Source organism: Capra hircus, chromosome 13, assembly GCF_001704415.2.
Source record: "Capra hircus breed San Clemente chromosome 13, ASM170441v1, whole genome shotgun sequence".
Classification (NCBI taxonomy): Eukaryota; Metazoa; Chordata; class Mammalia; order Artiodactyla; family Bovidae; genus Capra; species Capra hircus.
This window is the reverse complement of record NC_030820.1, coordinates 12,047,936-12,071,514: the sequence shown is the minus strand read 5'-3', so window position 1 is coordinate 12,071,514 and position 23,579 is coordinate 12,047,936. Positions and strand designations below refer to the sequence as shown.

Below are 23,579 nucleotides of genomic sequence, written 5' to 3'. Positions count from 1 at the left end.
GTGTCCCAAGTTTGACACGATGTATTGTTTCACGTCTAATTCACAGGCACTTCTATTTTGTACCTGTTTCTGGTTGATGATAACATTAGCAAGCATGATTGCTCCCTATGAATCAGAATGGTGCTAAGTACATCACATCACAACCATGTCAAGAGTGTGTTTGCTGCCTGCCAAGTTGCTTCAGTCGTGTCCGACTCTGTGCGACCCCATAGACGGCAGCCCACAAGGCTCCCCCGTCCCTGAGATTCTCCAGGCAAGAACGCTCAAGTGGGCTGCCATTTCCTTCTCCAATGCATGAAAGTGAAAAGTGAAAGTGACGTCGCTCCGTCGTGTCTGACTCTTAGCGACCCCATGGACTGCAGCCCACTAGGCTCCTCCATCCATGGGATTTTCCAGGCAAGAGCACTGGAGTGAGGTGCCATTGCCTTCTCCCAAGAGTGTGTTTGGTAGACCACTAATCCATTTTACAGATGAGATAACTAGGGCTCAGTAGCCTGCCCCAAATCTCATAGATAACAGGTGGATCCAGTTTCAAGCGCAGGTCCTTGTGACTCACCTGTGATCTCAAGTCCTCAGCTAGGGTATTTTCATACCTCTCACTCTTAGTGCTTGAGCAGTAATCATCAGTGAGAGACGACTCTAGAGGACACAGGCTGGCACTCTGCATGGTCCCCTGGAGATTTTCCCAGCACCTTTTTCACACGAGCAGGTCTGTTGGAGGTATTCTCTTACCTACAACTGACTTTCTGCAAGAACAGACTTCCCTGATTGCTACCTGTCTATCAGTCCTGAAATTCCTGCCCTTGGTAAGTATAAATAATAGAAGAGTCAGTTCTGCCTTGTGGTTCCTGGTAAGGTTACACCTAAATGGTCTCTTAAAATTAATTGTCTCTTTTGGTGAGGGAAATGTTTAAAGTTCCTTTGACTTTTGTCTAATAAGCCCTTAGCAGAAGGAAGTTTATTCTTAGACACAAATTACTATGGGCAAATGATGCTTCATTTCCTTTTTTGTTTTGCTAATTAAGGATGGAAAATTGTTGGTCAGCTTACTCCATGGTATCAACTTGAATAGATTTAAAAAGAGAATCTGATGCTTTGCAGCAATTTCAAGCCAGCCTTTGATTCACTATCTGGATTAAAAGTCTCCACATACTGATGTTTAGGAATTCCTCGTTTTCCTGTTCTTCATAATGCATGCAAATTTCAAAAAGCTAGTTGCTCAACATATAGACACAGTATTGATTGGATTTACAGAGGTGGGTAGTCTGTGAAATAATTCTCCATAGTGTGTCTTACTGAAGGACATGAAAGTTAGAGTAAACGAGATTGTTCTTTGCTTAATATATCATCTCACTCATTTTACTTAAATCACAGAAAAAAATCATTTATCTCTTCCTCTTTCTGGAATTTTAATTTACATCCTAAGTTTCGTGCTGGGGAAGGCTTTGGGTGATGTTTTTTTAGAGTCATAAACCTTCTGGACAAGCAGCACATTACGAGAACCAAATGACTGACGGAGGAGACACGCTCCTTATGGAAGAGCTGCGTGTGGAAGGAGTGAGAGCCTCAGAAACCGCCCTTCTGCGACTCTGATGAAACAGTGAACAAACATCATCAGTGACTGATAAATCTGCTAAGGGAGAGACTGATGAGGAACTTCCTCCTGGGTGATCAGAACCGCCCAGCGCTCTTATTGAAACTGCTGCTGCTAAGTTGCTTCAGTCGTGTCCAACCCTGTGTGACCCTACACACGGCAGCCCACCAGGCTCCCCTGTCCCTGGGATTCTCCAGGCAAGAACACTGCAGTGGGTTGCCATTTCCTTCTCCAATGCGTGAGAGTGAAAAGTGAAAGTGAAGTCGCCCAGTCGTGTCCGACCCTCAGCGACCCCATGGACTGCAGCCCACCAGGCTCCTTCGTCCATGGGATTTTCCAGGCAAGAGTACTGGAGTGGGGTGCATTGCCTTCTTACTGAAACTAGAAGCAGACAACTAGATGTCGCGTACTACCTGATGGGATAAGGAAGTAAGGACTCAGCATCACTAGGACATACTCTTGTCCACAGCACTGAACCTGAATCTAACCCGCCTCTAGCTCTGCCCACCGAACACAAGGAGGTGCAGGGGCCTGAGCTGGGAGCCTCAAGCTTGACTGAGCATTAGATCACGGCGGGAATTGAGAAGACCCGAAACCCCCCAGCTGTGTCCCAGAACAGTTAAATGAGCGCTTGGCCTGGGCATTGGTACGTTTTCTGCTCCCTGTGACGCTACGTTCAAGCCGTAGTTGGGGACCAGGAGAGCAGGCGACCAAAAGACAGGACAGGAAAACCATCATGACATACGGAATGTGAGAAACTCCATGGAAGAGAGAACCAGCGTTTCACAAGATGTATATGTAGCATTAGTAAAAGGGTAGAGAGAGGGGGCATTTGTGGATTAAGAGAGATTTCAGAAATGTCAGTCAAAGGTGATGTGGGGACTTTGTTATGATCCTGAGTCAAAAAAAGCTGCCATTCTAGGACATTTTCCAGAGAATCAGGAAACTTTAAATACAAGCTGAGTATTTGATGATATTAAAGCACAAAGCATTGATTTTGTTACTTGTCATGCCAGTTTTGTGGTTACGCTGAAAAAAGTTCTTGTAGAGATACATAAAAAATATTTTGGGCTTCCCAGGTGGCCCTCGTGGTAAAGAACCCATCTGCCAATGCAGGAGACTTAAGAGGTGCGGGTTCAGTCCCTGGGTCAGGAAGATCCCCTGGAGGAGGAAATGGCAGCCCACTCCAGTATTCTTGCCTGGAGAATCCCATGGACAGAGGAGCCTGGTGGGCTACAGTCCATTGGGTCGCAAAGAGTCGGACACGGCTGAAATATTTATGCACTTCACAAATGCACTCACGCACAAAGAAGCATTTATAGATGAAATATGATGCCTCAGATTTGTTTTAAAATTCTAGCAAAAACAAAAATGGTGAGAGGGAGATTTTCCTGGTAGTCCACTGACTTAAGACTCTGTGTTCCCAATACAGAGGGTACAGGTTCCATCCCTGGTCAGGAAACTAAGATCCCACATGCCATGTGGCACATTCAAAGGATTAAAAACAAATGGTGAGAGGATCCATAAAAACAGATAAAATAAGACTGGTGAAATGTTGACAATTGTTGGGTCAGATGATGGTTCCATGAGAGTTCACTTTACTATTTTCTCTCCTTTTGTGTGTTTTTAAAATTCTTGCAAGAAAGGATTTAGAAGAAGACATAGAGATGAAATGCAAGCTAACATATCTCATGCACTGAGATTTATTACCAGTACAGAGTTTTGGGAGTTCATCTGAAATGCAAACCTGAAATAAAATAAAGGCTAACTTTCTGTGTCCATGCAAAATAGATCTTGTTTCTTTTCAGAAAGAGTTATATGTTCAGTCATTTGTTATGTTTCTATCTTGCCTACAGATGATTCTGGGCCACCTCCTTCTACTGTCATCAACCAAAATGAAACTTTTGCCAAAGTTGTTTTTAAGCCTAGTGTGGTCCAGCAAGCCAAGATCGCCCAGAATGGCATTTTGGGAGATTTCATCGTTAGATATGATGTCAATAGGGAACAGAGCATTGGGGACATCCAGGTAACGGGTTTGTTGTTGCTGTTTCTCATCAGTTGCATGACACTTTTAGTTAGACCCAGAATCAGGGATTTCAGTACTCACCTGAGAGAGTGAGAACTCCCGATTCTTAGGAAATCTGTTTTAACCCCAATGTGTCTCTGAGACCACCAGTGATGTTCCCTTGCTAGAGGCTGGGGATATCTATTTCCTGCTTCAGTAATCTAGAGGCAAATGAAACCTATAACCTAATTTTCCCTGAGGTGCTTTAGATGAAATTAGAACTTAGTTCATCTTTTAAATTTAGAGAAACTGGCCCATGACTCAATTTCCTGTAGGTCATATTTCTCCAGAGACAGGGTAGGATTATCAAAATGTATTAATGTGCATCCAGCATGTAGGCAGTCTTTATGTCGGAACATGAAAGATGCTTAGGAAAAGAAACAGATGATGCAGGAAGCAGGATTCTCAAGGGACAAGGGTCGAGAGGAGATGAATGATTTAAGTGGAGTCAGTGTAATCGATATATTTTTAAGGAATGCTTTTGCCCTTATCCCAATTAAGTTAGCAAGTAGCTGGAGGGTCAGGACCACGGATGCTTCTGCTCTGGATGCGGCATCTGGCCCGAGACCGTTTCATGCTGTCTGTGACTTTTAGACGTTCCATGGAATCTCCATTTTGGTTTGTTTTGCTGCCTAATCTAGGCACTATCAATTTTACTTTCTCTTCCCTCCACCAGGTTCTAGACGGCTATTTTGTGCACTATTTTGCCCCCAAAGACCTTCCGCCTTTACCTAAGAACGTGGTGTTTGTGCTTGACAGCAGTGCTTCCATGGTGGGAACCAAACTCCGCCAGGTGAGTCCGGGCTACTTTTTCCTCTTTCACGTTTGTTGAGGATAGTGATATTCTCAGTGAACAGGATTCAACTGATGTGAGATGTCCGCTTTACCATTCATCTGTTCCTGCCTGTGGGGAACATTCCTGAACAGATTCAGGGAAGCCACTGACATGAACTGTCATTTCAGCATGGGGGTTTTAGGAGAGCAGAGGGCTGCAGAAACACCTTGAAATAAGGGGAACTGGGGGATAATGTGAGTGAGATAAGAATACAATGAGGAGGCCACTGAAGAGCACCATTGTGGATGGAATAATTCTGTTCAGTGATGGTGTCCATTGAGAATAACAGAATAAAGTCATTGGCAGCCCCTTGGCCTGTGGTTAGAACCAAAGACTTGTATCTCAATAATTCAGGACTCCCTGGTAGCTTAGCTGGTAAAGAATCCTCCTGCAATGCAGGAGACCCCGGTTCTATTCCTGGGTTGGGAAGATCCAGGAATAGGCTACCCATTCCAGTATTCTTGGGCTTTCCTGGTGGCTCAGACAGTAAAAGAATTCACCTGCAATGTGGAAGACCTGGGTTCGATCCCTGGGTTGGGAAGATCCCCTGGAGGGGGGCATGACAACCCACCCCAGTGTTCTCACCTGGAGAATCCCGATGGACAGAGGAGCCTGGTGGGCTACAGTCCATGGGGTCACAGAGTTGGATACGACTGAGTGACTAAGTATAGCACAGCACAGTTCAGGACTCATATTCTCACAGTGCTTAGGAAGAACCTTGGCATTCTAGGGATGGGGTACATTACGGGGACACGTAATCTATGCTGAAAAATTAAGTTATCACCCAAATGTAGCCATCTACATTTTTTTTCACAAACCACAGGAAAAGGCTATTCCTTGTCTTACTCTGGTATCGGAAATGTCACAAATTTGCATTTCTATTTCCAACTTACAGAATGGAAAACAGAAAGAACTGCAGGTTGCCATACCAACAAATATCTCAATGTTCAACAAAAAATTAGGCCTCTTAGATTTTCTTTCTTAATTCATAATCCGTTTTTATCAATTAACAATAAGCATGTGGTCTAATGAGTAAAATAGCATCTCATACCTCCTAGAGACCCCGTGTCCCCTGTTTTCCCCTTTAAGTGGCCCCTCCGCATAGAATTGAACTTGATCTTAGCTCGTAAACCATTGCAAATATTTTCTCTCAGTTATCACTTTGTAGTTACTTTGGCCATTCATATGTAAATATTTAGTGCACACGTTTTTTAACGTGTCATGTATGTATATATATGTTCTTTGTTTCAATGTGCTGCATGGTTGTTCAGACCTTAGTTCTCCAGCCGCAGATTGAACCTGGGCCCCCTGAATTGGAAGCCCAGAGTCTTAACCACTGGACCACCGAGGAATTCCCAGTATAACATACTGATCTTTTTTCCATGATGTCTGATTTTGCCCTACCCCAAAATAGTGAAAGCTGCATTCCAAAATCTGATGCAAGGATTTGCTTTAGCCTTTTTTTTTTTTTTTTTTTTGAAGGATAGGTAAGTACAATTTCTAACTGGTATTAGAGGAGGATACCCTGTAAGCCAGATTCTCGTTGTTCTTCAGCATTGCGTTCTTGTATCAGCCCGCCGACTCCTTCGTCTCCTGTTCTTCTTGCCTGTGCTGGGTCTTCGTTGCTGCGCTCAGGCTTTCTCTAGTTGCGGTGATGGAGGCTGCGTTTTGCTGTGGTGTGCGGGCTTCTCATTGCAGCGGCTCCTCTTGTTGGAGAGCACAGGCTCAGCAGCTGTGGCCCGTGGGCTCCGTTGCTCTGCAGCCTGGGCTGTCTTCCTGGAGCAGGGACCACAGCTGTGTCCCCTGCACTGGCGGGCAGATGCTCCTCCACTGAACCACCAGGGAGGTCCCTAGAGCATCTTCAGCATGCTGAGGCGTTTCGCTAAGGGTATTACATGGATTGTTGAATTAAGGGATATTTAATCTTTATAATAATTTAGCTGTCATCCCCATTTTACTGATGGAGAGACTGGCGCTTTGCAGGAGCAGATAACAGCTAGTACATGGCAGGGCCAGGCTTTCAAGCCAGGTCTGACCCTGAAGGCCATGAATCAAACCAAGATACTATGGGGTCTCAGGGCGAGTAACACAGTGATGAGGCAGCCTCCTCGTGTGCAGTGATAGGCGTGCAGGTGCCTACAAGGTCAGTGCCTTGACGTTTCAAGACTCCATGGCAAAGGCTGCATCTCAGGAGGAGGGATTTCCTTGCCAAGAGCAGAGGAAGGATAGATGTCACCCTATTTGTTATCCTCCCCTCTCCCTTCGTTCTTGGATTCGGTGTTGTTTAGTCACTAAGTCGTGTCTGACTCTTTGCCACCCCGTGGACTGTAGCCTACCAGGCTCCTCTGTCCATGGCATTTTCCAGGCAAGAACACTGCAGTGGGGCTTCATTCCTGGGTAGGAAACTCCATTCCTTGCTAGGCGCTGAGCATCTGGCCTGCAGTCTTGCTGGCTTTTAAACCACCGCATGGCCTCTTTCCAAGGAGAACCGCCTTAGACCAGCCAAACACATCAGAAGCCTCCAGGAAATTTCTAAAGCCTGTGGCTACCTTAAGTGGTTTTGAAAACCACCGAGTCTTTAAGCAGCTCTCAGCTTCTCTAAGGCCACAGCCCTGAGTGAGCAGCTTAGCTGGCTCTCAGTGGAGTCTGTACACAGTATCACGTTCCCTGGTGAAGAGGAAAATTTGCCCCAAGCAAAAGGCTTTGGTGATGTGTCTACGGGCTTGGCAACACCAGACATTTGGAATGGGTCCCTTGAATGCTGTGAAGACCACGAAGTGTCTTTCTTGCGTTCTTATCCAAATGTTCTTGGCTCCTTTCGGGATGGGCCTGAGATGTTTCACTGTAGTTATCAGAATCTCAGGCACATAGTTGCTACTGAGTAAGTACTTGAACAATTGATCTATAAGGAATTGTAAGGATCATTTGAGTTGAAAATGTGGTTTTTTTTTTTCAATTAAAAAAATGTATTTGGTTGCATCAGATCTTAGCTGTGACACAGGGCCTTGCTTGCCCCATGGCATGTGGGATCTTAGTTCCCCGAGCAGGGGTTGAACCAGCATCCCCTACATTGGAAGGCAGATTCTTTACCACTGGACTATCTGGGAAGTCCCCTGAAAATGTGTCCTTACCCAAGGGTCTGTCAGTACCCGGGAGCAACCAAAGCTGTGGGCTTTTGGCATCTTCTGGTTCTGTCCTGATCCTGGTAGGAATGTGAGCCTGGAAGCCAGGACTTCACCAGCCTGGGGGCAGCTTCAGCCTACGCTACAGTCATCAATGCCGGACTCGGCTCTGTGTTCTCTCCACTTTCTCTTCTGCTGAGTCAGGCAGGGTTTCTGCCTCCCAGCTTGAGTTTGTAAAACTTAGTGAGACAGGGGATCTGAAGAGAAACAAAAACATGGTGAGCAGGGGGCAAACATATGTGTCCTTTGGAGTGTGAAGGCTTCTTGCTGTTCAGCCTCTCAGTCACTTCTGACTCTTTGTGACCCCATGGCACGCCAGGCCTCCCTGTCCATCACCAGCTCCCAGAGCTTGCTCAAACTCCTATCCGTTGACTCGGTAATGCCATCCAACCATCTCATCCTCTGTTGTCCCCTTCTCTTCCCGCCTTCAATCTTTCCCAGCATCAGGGTCTTTTCCAACGACTCAGTTCTTTGCATCAGGTGGCCAAAGTATTGAAACTTCACCTTCAGCGTCAGTCTTTCCAATGAATATTCAGGGTTGATTTCCTTTAGGATTGACTGGTTTGATCTCCTTGCCGTCCAAGGGACTCTCAAGAGTCTTCTCCAACACCACAATTTGAAAGCATCAATTCTTTGGCGCTCAGCCTTCTTTATGGTCCAACTCTCATATCCATACATGACTACTGGAAAACCATAGCTTTGACTAGATGGACCTTTAAGTGATGTCTCTGCTTTTTAATACGCTGCCCAGGTTTGTCATAGGTTTTCTTCCAAGGAACAAGCGTCTTTTAATTTCATGGCTTCAGTCACCGTCAGCCCAAGAAAATAAAATCTGTCACTGTTTCCATTGTTTCCCCATCTATTTGCCATGAAGTGATGGACTGGATGCCATGATCTTAGTTTTTTGAATGTTGAGTTTTAAGCCAACTTTTTCACTCTCCTCTTTCACTTTTATCAAGAGGCACTTTATTTCCTCTTTGTTTTCTGCCATTGAGGGGGGGTGTCATCTGCATATCTGAGGTTATTGAAATTTCCCCCAGCTAATAGATGTCTATTAAATACAGTTTCCATTGACAGGGTCTAGACATTATTTTCTCTTTCCCCTAATCTCTATAATTTCTCCGATGGCTCAGCAGGTAAAGAATCCACCTGTAATGCAGGAGACACAAGAGTGCAGGTTCAATCATTGGATTGGGAAGATCCCCTGGGGTAGGAAATGGCAACCCACTCCAGTATTCTTGCCTGGGAAATCCCACGGACAGAGGAGCCTGGCGGGCTACAGTCCATAGGGTTTCAAAGAGTCAGACACGACTGAGCACTTGGGACATTCAGTATAATTTCTATCACTTTTGCCCTAGCATTTGCTGTTGGCTAAGGGACCCGCCTTGGTGGCCAAGCAGTGGCTAATATATCAGTTTCCAGATGTCTTCAGTGATGCAACTTTCTGCGGCCCTCTTCCCGGGTTTGTTCCTGTAACCGGTGCCATTCAGTGCCAATCCTCAACTCCAGTGTGGCTTTGGAAGCTTGGCATCCTTTTTCTGCTTAATTTAGTCAACAGTTTTAGAGGCTAAAGAACAAGCATAGGGATTCCTTTTATACTGAAGCATAGGTGATTTACAGTGTTGTGCCAGTCTCTGCTCTACGGCAAAGCAACTCGGTTACACACATGCAGACCTTTCTTATATTCTTTTCATCATGGTTTATCACAGGATATTGACTATAGTTCCCTGTGCTATACAGTAGGACCTTGTTGTTTATCCATTCTAAATGTAATAGCTTGCATCTACCAACCCCAATCTCCCAGTTCAAGCGCAGTGTTTCTTATCTGTAATTCTCAAACTAAAATGAGGGCAAATGTGAGCTAGTGGATTAGAGAACCAGCATCTGAATTTCATTTGTACTTCCTTCGTGGGCTTACTTCACCCTCGAAAACCTCACTTTCTACTTCCCTGTGCAAGATTGGGCTTCCAAGTGCTATTTGCGACTGAGCGACTGAACTGAACTGAACTGGATGTGTAACCTTACAGGCAAGTAGTCCATGAGCTCCATGAATTTGGGAACCAACTTGGTTTTGATCATTAAAGTACACATTTCCAGCTCCTAGCACTGTACCTGGTAATGATTTTTGCCGAAAAACCCACGAGCCCATAAATTATGAAATGTAACTTTTAAAGGCATGGTAGCTTTAGCCCCTGAGTGACCAGCGCATACCCCGCACTCTAAGCGTTTTGCAAACATCTGTTCATTTCAGCTGCCAGCCAGCGGAATAGTCATGGTTATCCCTGCTTCACAGATGAGATGGTGAGGGGCAGAAAGGTGATAATAGTGCACTGAAATACATCAAGTTTCAAGTAGAAAAGTTTGGAGTCGAGCTCAGTCCACCCCACTCTGAAGCTCTTCACTGCATTATCAGATATAACCTCAGACCAGCTCTCAAGCTTTTAAGCTTTACCTGTCCTCTTCCTGTCTTCTTTTTATAAATTATAGTTCATTTGCAACGTTGTGTTAGTTTCAAATGTACAGCAAAGTAGTTCAGTTATACACACACCTCCACACGTACACTGGAGAAGGGAATGGCAACCCACTCCAGTATTCTTGCCTGGAGAATCCCATGGACAGAGGAGCCTGGTGAACTACAACCCATGGGGTTGCAAAGAGCTGGACACGACTGAGTTACTGAGCACACGTGCGTGCACAAATGCACATATACACATGTATATCTTTCCTCAGATTCTTTTGCCTTTAAGGGTATTATGAAATATCCAGTGTAGTTCCCTGTCCTTATTGTTTATTTTCTTTATTGTACCTGTTCCTTTTATTTGTTGATTTGGCTGTGCTGAATCTTAGCTGTGGCACATGGGATCTTTAGTTGCAGCGTGTGAACTCTTAGTTGTGGCCTGTGGGGTCTAGTTCCCTGACCAGGGATCAAACTCGAGCCCTCTGCATTGGGAGCACAGAGTCGTAGCCACTGGACCACCAGGGAAGTCGCTATAGTACCTGTTCTTAAGCCAAGTGAGGAGATCTCTTAAATGCTGCACACCGCTGGTGACATGGTTGGGAGAGAGAACTCCCTGCACAAATGCAGGCAGGGCTGCAGAAAAGGAGGGAGGCAAGCACACATGCCAAAGGAGATCTCGTCTAAGAAACTTGTAGAGCCTCAGGAGCAGGCACTGTGTGGCTGTCTTGCAGATGAAAAATGGACGATATAAGGTTTGGATCCTCCTGCCTCTGAAAGCATAGCTTCAGTTCATAACACAGTGTCCAGCTTCCCTCTTTGCAGTTTTCCAGGACAGGGGTCAGCAAACATTTTCTAAAAAATGACAGGTCAGTGAATATGTTAAGCTTTGCAGCCTGGAAGGTCTCTGTCGTGATGACTCAACCCTGCTGTTGTAGCACAAAGGCGGCTGCTGCAACGTGCAGAGACATGGGTGTGTCCTGTTCCCATAAAACAACACTTATTAAAAGCAGGGAGCAGCCTGGATTTGGCCGCCAGGCCATGGCTGGTGGGCTCCTGGCCTATAGTGACGGCTAATTGGTGCTGGCTAGAAATACTGTTTCAGTTGATAAATACTATTTATTCTCATCCCCTGAGCTGCCCTTGTCCAAACCATACCTCTAGCAAGCATGCATCTTAGAAATACATTGCAAAACAAAAGTCTGGGCCTTGGGGCCATGGACAGAAGGCAGCAGGGGAATCTGGTGTCTTGGCTCAAACTCAGAAAAATGAGAAAAGAAATGATGGACAAAGGGCAAAATATTTTTACCCTGGGCCACTCATGAAAACTTGGACATTTTGTTTCAAAAAATTTTTTTGCTCTTCAACAAAATCATAAAGAAAATTTTAAATACTTTGGAGGTACCCGTTTTTAAAAAGGGCTTCCCTGGTAGCTGGTAAAGAATCCACCTGCAATGTAGGAGACCCTGGTTCGATTCCTGGGTTGGGAAGATCCCTTGGAGAAGGGATAGGCTACCCACTCCCGTATTCTTGGGCTTCCCTCGTGGCTCAGCTGGTAAAGAATCCGCCAGCAATGCAGGAGACCTGGGTTTGATCCCTGGGTTGGGAGGATCCCCTGGAGAGGGGAACAGCTATCCACTCCAGTATTCTGGCTTGGAGAATCCCCATGGATAGAGGAGCCTGGCGGGCTATAGTCCGTGGGTCACAAAGAGTCGGACACAACTGAGCACATTTTAAAAAAATGTTGAAACAGTGAAGACTGAGCCAAATGAGGTCATGTTTAAAAACTTTTGAGGGGAATTTCCCTGGTGGCTCGGTGGTAAAGAATCTGCCTGCCAATGCAGGGGACACGGGTTCGATCCCTGGTCGGGGAGGAACCCACATGTTGTGGAGCAGCTGAGCCCATGAGCCACAACTGTTGAGCCAAGCTCTAGAGCCTGAGCCCTGCAACAGGAGAAACCACAGCAGCAAGCAGCCCGTGCACCTCAACCAGAGAGCAGCCCCCTCTGGCTGCAGCTGGAGAAAGCCCACACACAGCAGCGAACCAGCGCAGGTGAAAATAAAAGTGAGTTTTGCGGATCTCTAAATGAAGGCACTGTGTGGTGATCGTGGGAGGAGAAAATGAACAACACAGAGCTTTGAGTTCTCTTGCATTGTCTGTTCAGAGTGCAGGCCTGGCAGAAGGCGTCTGGAAGCATGGGCCTCCCATAACCAAGAGCCTTACTTGCCCTTCCAGGTGTCCTGACCTTGCCCTTAAGTTTCTCCAGTGGGCATTGCCATCAGCCACCTTTCTCTGTAAAGGGCTAGAAGTTTAGGCTACAAGTCAAAAGGAGATAACCTCTGTCGGTCAAAGAGGATTGACTGAGATGAGAAATGTGGAAGCGGTTATCAGAGTGCCTGCGAGTGTTATTGTTGGACTGCAGCTGTTTGGTGGCTGCTGGAAGCTGCAAAGGGGGTGTAGTTCCTAAGAGCTGCCCGGGCCTGACGTCACAGCCACCTCGCTCTCTTGCTTAGGACCCCATGCTCGCCCAGGCTGGCATCTGGGCTTTGACTCCGGACTTCCAATTCTCCAAAATTGAACGTCACATTGATTATGCACTGTGGGAGAGGTACAAGGTGTGGGGATACAAAGATAAGCAAGACAGAACCTTTTTTCCCAAGCGGTCCAGAGAAAAAGAACAAGTCATGGAGGAAACTGTAAGCAAGGTGCTCCCTGTCATAGAAGTGAATGTAGGATCCGGTCACAGAGAAACGGGTGCTGGTCAGATTTTTCAGGGTGGAGCAGGGGCAACCAGGGCTTCCTAGGGGAGGGGAGAGTGATTGAGTCTTTCAGAAATTAATTCAGTGGATGGGGCAAGAAGGGAGACCGAGAACATTCTTGTTTTGGCCATCCCTCGGCATGCGGGATCTTAGTAGGGAACGAACCTATGTCTCCTGCAGTGAAAGCAGGAGAATATATTTTTAATATTTTTATAATAAGGAGGTTAGAGGTGGACCCCTAACCTCCAGACCGCCAAGGAAGCCCCTCTATTTTCCTGTGTGATCCTCCCATGCTGAAGAGCTGTGTGTGCAAGCAAGAGAAATAGATGTCCTTAATACATGATAAAGAATCAAAGAAACATTGTTGGCAAAGAACTTTTTACAAACATGTACCATGACATTATTAGATAAATACTTGGTACATTTGTCAGAGCAAAGTCAAAACATTTGGTGATAGATTGTAACAATAACCAGAGCCTTCATATGAGAGAGACTTTGCTTCTCTAGTTAGAATTAACATTAATCCAAACACAAAGACTAATAAAATATACTTATGTTTATATTGCAAAAGATGCTCTAATGTCTAAATATATTCAGACTTTTTTATTTAGCCAAAATTTAGTTAGAAATTATTCTCTTTTGGAACCAGTCCTAAAGTATTACTTGCATTTTTGTGTGTGTGCCACTGAAATCTACAGTATTTTATTTATTTATTTTGGACTCTCCACACAGCATGTGGGATCCTAGTTCCCCGACCAGGGATAGAACCTGAGTCCCTGGCAGTGGAAGTGCAGTCTTAACCACTGCACTGCCAGGAAAGTCCCAATGCTGGCATTTAGATCTGAATTTGTACTAGAGCAGTGCTTTTCTCTCGCTATGAAGCAGCACCCAGTTAATATTAGTTTTGCACAGATTGGGTGATCAGAACTAGAGTAATAATCTAGCACAGTACTGCATTGAAGGAGCATTTGAAATTAGAATTCAAACAATAAATAAAATTATAATAGCTTATAATAATGTATTTTAAAATACAGGAGCCCTATGATTTTGTTTAATTTCAAAAATAATGCTCTTTGTGACAGTTTGAACAGTGTAGAGACCTAATAAATACTATTACTTTCTATTTCCTTCTAGGTGAAATTTCAAGTTACTGTTTAGTATTTACTAAACTGTTTAAGGGGAGAAGGCAGTGGCACCCCACTCCAGTACTCTTGCCTGGAAAATCCCATGGATGGAGGAGCCTGGGAGGCTGCAGTCCATGGTGTCGCTAGGAGTCGGACACAACTGAGCGACTTCACTTTCACTTTTCACTTTCATGCACTGGAGAAGGAAATGGCAACCCACTCCATTGTTCTTTCCTGGAGAATCCCAGGGATGGGGGAGCCTGGTGGGCTGCCGTCTCTGGGGTCACACAGTCGGACACGACTGAAGTGACTTAGCAGCAGCAGCAGCAGCAAACTGTTTTAGGGCTTACCAGCTGGCAGTAGTGGTAAAGAACCCTCCTGCAAATGCAGAAGATGTAAGAAACACAGGTTCGATCCCTGGGTCGGGAAGATCCCCCAGAGAAGGGCATGGCAACCCACTCCAGTATTCTTGCCTGAAGAATCCCATGGACAGAGGAGCCTGGTAGGTTACAGTCCGTGGGATCACAAAGAGCTGGACACAATTGAAGCAACTTAGCACACACACACGCACAGTTCAGTTCAGTTCAGTTGCTCAGTCGTGTCCGACTCTTTGCAACCCCATGGACTGCAGCACACCAGGCCTCCCTGTCCATCACCAACTCCTGGAGCCTGCTCAAACTCATGTCCATAGAGTCGGTGGACATCCAACAATCCAATCATCTCATCCTCTGTCCTCCCCTTCTCCTCCTGTCTTCAGTCTTTCCCAGCATCAGGGTCTTTTCTAAGGAATCAGTTCATCGCATCAGGTGGCCAAAGTATTGAAGTTTCAGCTTCAGCATCAGTCCTTCCAATGAATATTCAGGACTGATTTCCTTTAGGATGGACTTGTTTGATCTTGCCATCCAAGGGACTCTCAAGAGTCGTCTCCAACACCACAGTTCAAAAGCATCAATTCTTTGGCGCTCAGCTTTCTTTATAGTCCAACTCTGACATCCATACATGACTACTGGAAAAACCATAGCTTTGACTGGATGGACCTTTGTCGGCAAAGTAATGTCTCTACTTTTTAATATGCTGTCTAGGTTGGTCATAGCTTTTTTTTTTTCATGAAGCAAGTGTCTTTTAATTTCATGGCTGCAGTCACAATCTACAGTGATTTTGGAGCCCCACCCCCCCAAATCTGTTACTGTTTCCATTGTTTCCCCATCCAATTGCCACAAAGTGATGGGACGGGATGCCATGATCTTTATGTTTTGAATGCTGAGTTTTAAGTCAGCTTTTTCACTCTCCTCTTTCACTTTCATCAAGAGGCTCTTAAGTTCGTCTTCACTTTCTTCTATAAGGGTGCATGCAAACTGTTTTAAAATATTGGAAGATCTGATGACTTCTAGCCCCAATTTTCCAATGATGTAAAGAAAGCTTCTGAATTTCTGCTGTTTCTCTAAAAAGAACCCTTTGGCCAGTAGAAAAATAGTTTTTGTTTTTTGCAACCAGCTCCTTGTATTGAACATAGACACCTTTTGATGTTTTATGTTTCTTGTATTACAGGTTTCATTTTTTATTTTTGAATAAATTATATAATGTGGTTCACTTTGGGAGTCATTCATGACACAGGCGACAGTGGGCACCAGGCTTTGTGCAATCCATGTTTTTCTTTATGAGTCTGTATAACCTCTTGAACTGTGCTTACTTTGTCATCGGTAGGGTGATATTTTTTAATGTTTGAGGTTCTTTGAAACCAATCTGTTGCTAGATTTTTCTGGAAAACAATGATATAGACATGAATACATTATGGAGAAATGGTCTTTCTCACTCAATTTATTGCCTTGCTGGTAAAGATGGAATTAAAAAAAAAAATTACTTGGTGGGTCAGTCTGGATATGATTTCAAAAAACTTCAAACCTGTAGCGTGTCCAAGCACAGTTGTGTTGCCTTTTATGGAATCCATGTTTGTGCCCTTGAAATGCCACGGTCTTGGAATGCTCCCACTGAAGCATCATCGGCGCCCAGGGCCCGCTCAGAATGGCTGCTCTGGTTTTAGCCGCAACGGTGCCTGCAGGGTGACGTGGGTGAATGTCTGTGGAGGGCGCAGAGAGAGGCCGAGGTGCTGGACATCTCCATCCTTCTCAGTGACGGCTTAGATGGGTAGTTTGAGGTTGCAAGGAGGGCCTGACGTTGCAAACTTTGATGGGATCGCAGACTCTTTCTGTCTGTCCTTCCCGTAGCGGGACTCCATTGGCAGTCCTGGGGGTAGAGCGCTCCCCCTGCTGGCCGCAAGAGGGACTGCACCGCACGGGAGGCCAGTCACACACCTCTTTGTGGTCCGCGCCCGGGCCCCTTGTCTCCACCCGCCTGAGAAGGGAGAAGGCCCGCTTGTGTCCAGTTGCCGATGGGTGTATTCCACATCCCCGTATTACCTCTCAGAAACTGAGGGCGTTCTAGGGTACTTCTCTGTTGGGCACAATTCTGTCTTGGCTCGAGCTGGACTTTTAGAAGTTCTTAGCTTTCTTTTGCTTTTGATGAGAGGACTCACAGAGGATTTTCTCTTGGGTTCATCCAGAAGCAATGTGTGGAAAGGGAAAATGTCAGCTCCTCAGCAAACATTTTAGAATGGGGTGAGCGCGAGGACTGCTTTGGAGCACAGCAGGGCCGTTCTGCTGAAAGTTTGGCATGTCTGGTGTCTAAGACCCTTGACCTTGGACTTCCTCTATGATGTCATGGGCTCGTAACGACCCAGGGACTGGGGTACAAAAACCTTTTGTGTCAGACTTGGTTGCTGGTGCGGGTGGTTCGGCGGGGACACAGAAAGATTTGAGGAGAGGCAGCAGGGACCCCGATGGAGTGGGTGGGCAGCTGGGTTTTCCATGGGTTCCACTGATGGGTCACCCTAAGGGTCTTCTCTCCTTGGGGAACGTCTCAGAGTGAGTGGTTCAAAGCGTGTGTAGTTGGAACACTCACCCCCTCGAGGGCTGAGCCAAGAGCCTGCAGCTGCTCGGGCTCAGTTTTGTAGGGAAGGGAAAGGAAGGTCCATCTTGTCTGTAGGCTGGCTTAACACAGGGGCTCTAAGCCCGCCAGACAGAGCAGTTCTCAGAAACTCCCCGCCCCGGGAGCAGCCCTAACAAGGGGACAGTAAGCATGTAAAAGGGGCTGCACCTCCCGGGGCCCAGCCCTGCCCCTTCCCTGACAGACACCACCAGGAAAGGGTGCACAGTTCCCTTCCCTGAAGACCCGCTAGACCAAGAGGGACCATCACCAGCCAAGTTGGATGAACAGAGAATCTGAAACCAAGAGCTCCTCTTTGTTTATTTACATTCTCCTTGCTTCTGAAAGAACTTAAGTGGACAGAGATGAAAAGGCTTACTTAATAATAAACCAGAGGCAGAGCTGGAATTAACTTCTAAGACATTGTTTTCAGAGGAAATACTTTTCCCCCCTCCTTTTAACCCAAGGGAGGTACCTACAAGCAGAAGGATTCCTCACTACGGAACTGTTTCAAGGAGCCAGTCATCCCTATTCTCTTTGTTTCTACAAGGCTCGGATTAAAGGGAATCTTGTCTGAATGCTTCCTGCAGGCCAGGGTGCTTCTTTACTATCTGAATAATGAGAAGTATTTCCTTTTCCTCTCTCCATTGTATTTGTGTACCTTTCGTACCTTCCTTCAGTTCAGACACAACTTGGAACATCGTAAGGAGCCCTTCTGGTGACATGTAGAGGCTGGTGTTTGCCAAGTGCCCTTTGGGGTCACCAAGGAGTGGATATGACCAGTCAGTGCCTCCAGGGTAGCTCAGGCCTTTGAACCAGCTTGCACCATCCATTCTTATCTTTCTGGGCTTCCTCTGATCTTTCTAGAATGTGCTTACCTTGGTCTTTAGGGTGTACTCTTGGGAAAAGCCTGCCTAGGTTTCTGTCTGTCTGTAGCATATAAACGCAGGGTGCAGAAACACCAGCTGAAGCCACCTCACATTCTCTCTTCTGTCTTGGCAAACACCTTCCTCCTGCCTTTTCAGCCTTCTGCAGAACGCAGAGCTCCCCAGACCGCGCGGGTCCGAGCTCAGGAAGGGTTAATGGGCGGCGGTGGCTCCAGGCAGTGTCCGCCCCCGCCCCTTGGAATAAGGACCTGGAGACCAGTGCAAAGGTCCCGAGGCAACTGGAAGTGGAACTCCCGGGAGCCCGTGGGCCTGCCTGCCTGCCCCAGTGCTCCTGAGGACAAGTCAGAGCTGTGGCCTTACACGGTCATCAGAAGCCCTTCATTGCTGAGCTCAGGGGAGGAGGGTGGAGAGACTTGAAGGACTGCTCCTAAAGCAGAGAATCCTTTACGAGGGGGGGGAAACAGCAGCCAAGAAGCCAGGCCAGCCCCTCTCGAGGGCTTGAGCTCGCTATTTAAGGATCCCTAGGGATGACAGCCGCTAAACAAACAGCAGCCTTCTGAGGAGATTCCCCATGCCCCAGCCTGAACCCTGGGGGGCCCTGCCAGCTCTGAGCCCCAGCAGCGGGAACATGTCCAAGTGGCTGCCTTAGCAGCGGGCCCCCGACTGTGCTGTCCCCGGGACTGCCTCGGCTTGCCGGTCCTGTCTGTCACCGCCCAGCTGTGGACCTTCAGGCTTCCCAGAGGTCCAGCCTGTCGGATGGGGAGCGATGCTGAGCCCGTCTTTGCTCTCGCTGGGGTCGTGCTGGCTCTGAGCGGGTGGAAGGGTGAGGGGTCAAGGTGGGGCCAGCTTCCCGGAGTTCCGTCAGCAGCGCGCTCAGGGCCCTCCACCCGCATCTGTTCATTGTCGCTATCTGATCTGTTCATTCTTGCTTTAATGCTGTCCGTCATTCAGCCGTGTTTCGTGCATATCACCCTTCTCAATGTTCTGTCTTAGCTTCTCAAGGGTGGGGGCTGTGTCTCTCCTCCCTTCGTATTCACTTAGTAGAATTCTCCCTCTCTCTCTCTCCCTCTTTTTCTCTCAATTGCTCATTCAGCAGCTATTTACTGACAGCCCACAATGTGCCAACTGTTGTGTTGGGAGGGCAGGGAGGAAACAAGGGGACAGCTGTTTTGAGGAGTCTGGTGTCACAGATGGACAGTATTCCCAGCACTCACTTTTTTCTGCAAGCCTGTTTCAAGAATCTGCCATGCGGGCAGGCCCAGCTGGGTATGACCCAAGAGTGACGGAACAGAAAAAGCTCCTACACTCGGAGACACGGGGCTGAGTTGGACCGTCCAGTAAATGCACAAATATGTCATCGCATTCTCTCTATCAGCGCTGGGAAGGCAGGGGCCAGGGTACCGGCTTGAAAGGGCAGAGGAGTGAGTGAACCCAGAACCGAAGGACGAGGAGGGGGCAGCAGGCATGCCGACTGTGGGACAGAGCATCATCACAGGGAACGGCAGACGCAGAGGTCCTGGCAAGGGGAAGGGCTGGGAGAAATAACAACACTGCCGTGTCATGAGTGCCAGAAAAGATGTGTGTGTGTCACGTGAAAGAGCATCTCAGAGAAGGGGGCTGGTTTTTTTTGTCCCTTGATGTCCCCCGAGTTGTACTGAGGTACAGTTGATACACAGCGCTGTAAGTTTAAGGTGTACAGTGCTCAGTTCAGTTCAGTCGCTCAGTCGTGTCCGACTCTCTGCGACCCCATGAATCGCAGCACGGCAGGCCTCCCTGTCCATCACCAACTCCTGGAGTTCACTCAGACTCACGTCCATCGAGTCGGTGATGCCATCCAGCCATCTCATCCTCTGTCATCCCCTTCTCCTCCTGCCCCCAGTCCCTCCCAGCATCAGGGTCTTTTCCAATGAGTCAACTCTTTGCATGAGGTGGCCCAAGTACTGGAGTTTCAGCTTCAGCATCAGTCCTTCCAAAGAACACCCAGGACTGATTTCCGTTAGGATGGACTGGTTGGATCTCCTTGCAGTCCAAGGGACTCTCAAGAGTCTTCTCCAACACCACAGTTCAAAAGCATCAATTCTTCGGCGCTCGGCCTTCTTCACAGTCCAACTCTCACATCCATACATGACTACTGGAAAAGCCATAGCCTTGACTAGATGGACCTTTGTTGGCAAAGTAATGGTAATGGTTTTAAAATATTTATTTAAATTTTATTTTGTTTTTAATCGGACGGTGATTGCAATGTTGTGATGGTTTCTGCTGTGCATCCACATGGATCGGCCGGAAGCACGTCCCCTCCCTCTTGAGCCCACCTCCCACCCCATCACCCTTCTCAGTTGTCCCAGGGGACCGGCTTTGGGTTCCCTGTGTTGGATACAGCAAATTCCCACTAGCAATCTGTGTTACGTGTGGTAACATATGACCTTCTTGGCTTCTTTCCAGGATGTCCTCCCTTGTATTTCAAGTTACCCAGGTCCTTCCGGCCTCATCCTCAGATCCCCTCTGTTCTCTGAAATGCCTTCTCACGTCACTCCAGCCCACGCTGCTTCATTCTCTCTTAAAACCCAGTGGTAGTTCTGATTCGTACCCTTCCTCTGTAATTCACGAATCATCCTCATGTTCTTTCATCCTCTGAACTTCTCTCTAGTGCGTGTCAGGAGTTCTCTGCTCTGGGAGATAACAAAATAGACAGAGGGACGTCCCTGGTGGTCCAGTGGATAAGAGTCCACCTGCCAATGCAAGGGGCACATGTTCAGTCCCTGTTCAGGGAACTGGGATCCCACGTGCTTCAGGGCAACCAGGTCCTTGCTCCTCAACTAGAGAAAGCCCAAGCGCCACAACGAAGACCCAGTACAGCCAAAAAAAAAAAAAAAAAAAAGATGGAACCTGCCTTCACTGGAGGAAGGGAAAGAGACAGAGAGCAGACTGCAGTCGTGACGAGTGATGCACGTTACTCTATAAGTACGTTGAGGGCAGTGCTAGCCCAGAGGAGAGAAGGTCCGCTCTCTTTAGAGGAGCTAGAAAATGTTTCAAATACAGAATATAGCACATTGGCTGGGTTTTGAAGAATGACTAAGGGCTTGTCAGATGAAACAGGGGCATAAGGCAGCTGGGAAGGACACTCCAGTTCTCGAGAACAGCAGTCATGAAGTTCTAGAGACTTGAGGCTTGATGTATGTGGATCAGAGCAGACGGAACATTTCGTATACGAAAAACATTCGTGTCTTATATGAAGTTGTAGCATGTTGTTGTTTAGCTGCCCAGTCTTGTCCGACTCATTTGTGACCCAGTGAATCGTAGTCCGCCAGGCTCCTCTGTCCATGGGATTCTCAAAGCAAGAATACTGGAGTGGGTTGCCGTTTCTTCTTCCAGGGGATCTTCCTAATCCAGGGATCAAACTCAAGTCTCCTGCATTGCAGGCAAATTCTTTCCCACTGAGCCGTTTTTTTTTTTTTTTCCCCCCCTGGCTAGGTGATATTGACATTTATCCAAGTCCCTTTACAGAGTGGGCACTCTATTATAACCCTGGGACTGTCCCCAGCGTGCAGTTTCCAAGCCAGGGCATGTGTAGACTCATGCAGTGGGACATGACTGGCCTTGCTTTTGTGTTTGCCTAGACCAAGGATGCCCTTTTCACAATTCTGCATGACCTGCGACCCCAGGACCATTTCAATATCGTTGGGTTTTCCAACCGGATCAAAGTGTGGAAGGACCATTTGGTGTCAGTTACCCCCAACAGCATCAGAGATGGCAAAGTCTACATCCACCACATGTCGCCGAGCGGAGGTGAGTACGTCCTGCTTTGCCTGTTTGCTGAGACGCGGTACAGGGATTTGAAAGTTGACGCTGCTCACAGGAAAGGAGATAACAGGTGGGCACTTTCCCCAGGAGCTTGCTTCTCCTTTTCTGGGCACTGAACTAAGATGGTCAAATAAGTTACAGGGGAAATACCTGATAGGTTTTGGAGCCTTTCCTGGTTTATCTCACAGATCCCAAACAATGCAGCTCTTTTTGTAAATCGGTTTTCAGGGCCAGGAGTGAAAGCCAAATGGCTGATTCAGTGTTTTGTGTGTTTGAGTGTGAGAACCTTAAGGCAGCGGATGGAGCCTCCCCCCTGAGCTGTTGGTCCTCCTGGACTACAGGTGGCCTGGGAGATGCTCTAGGTGGAAAGGTGATGGAGCCTTGGCACCCTCATCTGGGGGTAGTCCCTAGGTAAGGACGCAGATGAGGGGAAAGGCCAGAAAGAGCTCTGAGATGATCTGAGACCCAGGACAGTGTGTTAACAGCTGTGCTGGCTGTCAATGCCGTCAACCCTGGACCCAGATCTTACTCCCGCTGTCAACTTGTCCTGAGGACAGTGGGCGCCTGGTGGAAGCTCAGTATTGGCATGTTTACTGGACCTTCACCATCCTTCCTAAAGGCCCGGAGAGACACTGTCTCCTGGGGGATTCAGGTGATTCTGCTTTTGCGATCTGGAGACATAAAACACCCAGTTCTGTCCATCCTCTTCCATCTGAGTTTCTCATCACTCATATGTTGGTTATTTTCCGTCCAAGGCACAGCTCTGGTTTCCCAGATGAACTTTGGAACTTGATCTTGTGTGAATGGAATTTTGATTTATGGATACAATGGGATTTCCTAACAGTTTCCACAACAGTGTGATCTAGGAATTGTTTTACTGTTTGAAGCGAGAAATGAAAGTTTAGAGTTAATATTTTAGTGATCATCCTCGGAAGGAAGTTGGGAAGTCTCTGAGGAAAGAGACTTCCCTTCATCTTTGTCTAGCCTGTAGTTCCTGGAGCCAAATCAATGGAAAAGACCCTGATGCTGGGAAAGATTGAAGGTGGGAGGAGAAGGGAACAATAGGATCATATGGTGGATGGCATCACTGACTCAAAGGACATGAGTTTGAGCAAACTTCAGGAGATGGTGAAGGACAGGGAAGCCTGGTGTGCTGCAGTCCATGGGATTGCAAAGAGTTGGACACGACTTAGTGACTGAGCAACAACTTGGCATAGCTCCTGACATACAGTATCTACTTAAAGAATATGCATTAAAATGAGTTTATTCAGATGCTTCTTACTATTAGAATGCTATGTGTGTGTAGAGGGGAGCAGGATAAAGCTTTAGAAAACAGATAATGCGTGTTATGCCCTTTTGGAATCTAAACCTTAGAAACCACACTGGTTTCCTTTTTTATTTTTATTTTTTTTGGTCTCAGCTGTTCATTGACCCAACCTCTGCAGAGGAACAGAAAATTAATCTCTCCTCATCAGGAGATGAGCATGGATTCTGAAGCCAGACTGCCTGGATTTGAATCCACCCCACCAGCTATGAGGCATTTAACTCTACCTCCTTATCTTCATCTGTAGAATGAGGATATAATGGACTTTTTTTAGGATGAGTTAAGATATTTAAAGTGCTTAGAACAGTGGCCGCACACAGGAAGTCTTCTCTAGCTGTCCGAGATGGCCGTGTGGGGGCTTCCCTGGTGGCTCAGCTGGTAAAGGATCCGCCTGCAATGTGGGAGACCTGGGTTCGGTCCCTGGGTTGGGAAGACCCCCTCCCCACCCCGGGGAGGGCATGGCAACCCACTCCAGCATTCTTGCCTGAGAATCCCCATGGACAGACTGGCAGGTTTTGCAAAGAGTTGAACACGACTGAGCGACTAAGCACACACACACACGGCCATTTT

At 47.1% G+C, this 23,579-nt stretch overlaps 1 protein-coding gene across 2 annotated transcripts in view; it reads left to right on the top strand.

The window, feature by feature from the left end:
* The window catches only part of ITIH5 (inter-alpha-trypsin inhibitor heavy chain family member 5), an 85,834-nt gene that overhangs the window by 42,977 nt on the left and 19,278 nt on the right, over positions 1 to 23,579 (top strand). For both annotated transcript variants that reach the window (XM_018056962.1, XM_018056963.1), the window contains exons 6-8: positions 3,451 to 3,620; positions 4,336 to 4,452; positions 21,502 to 21,670. In XM_018056962.1, the coding sequence (XP_017912451.1) occupies positions 3,451 to 3,620; positions 4,336 to 4,452; positions 21,502 to 21,670 (456 nt within the window). The remainder of the gene's footprint in view (positions 1 to 3,450; positions 3,621 to 4,335; positions 4,453 to 21,501; positions 21,671 to 23,579) is intronic.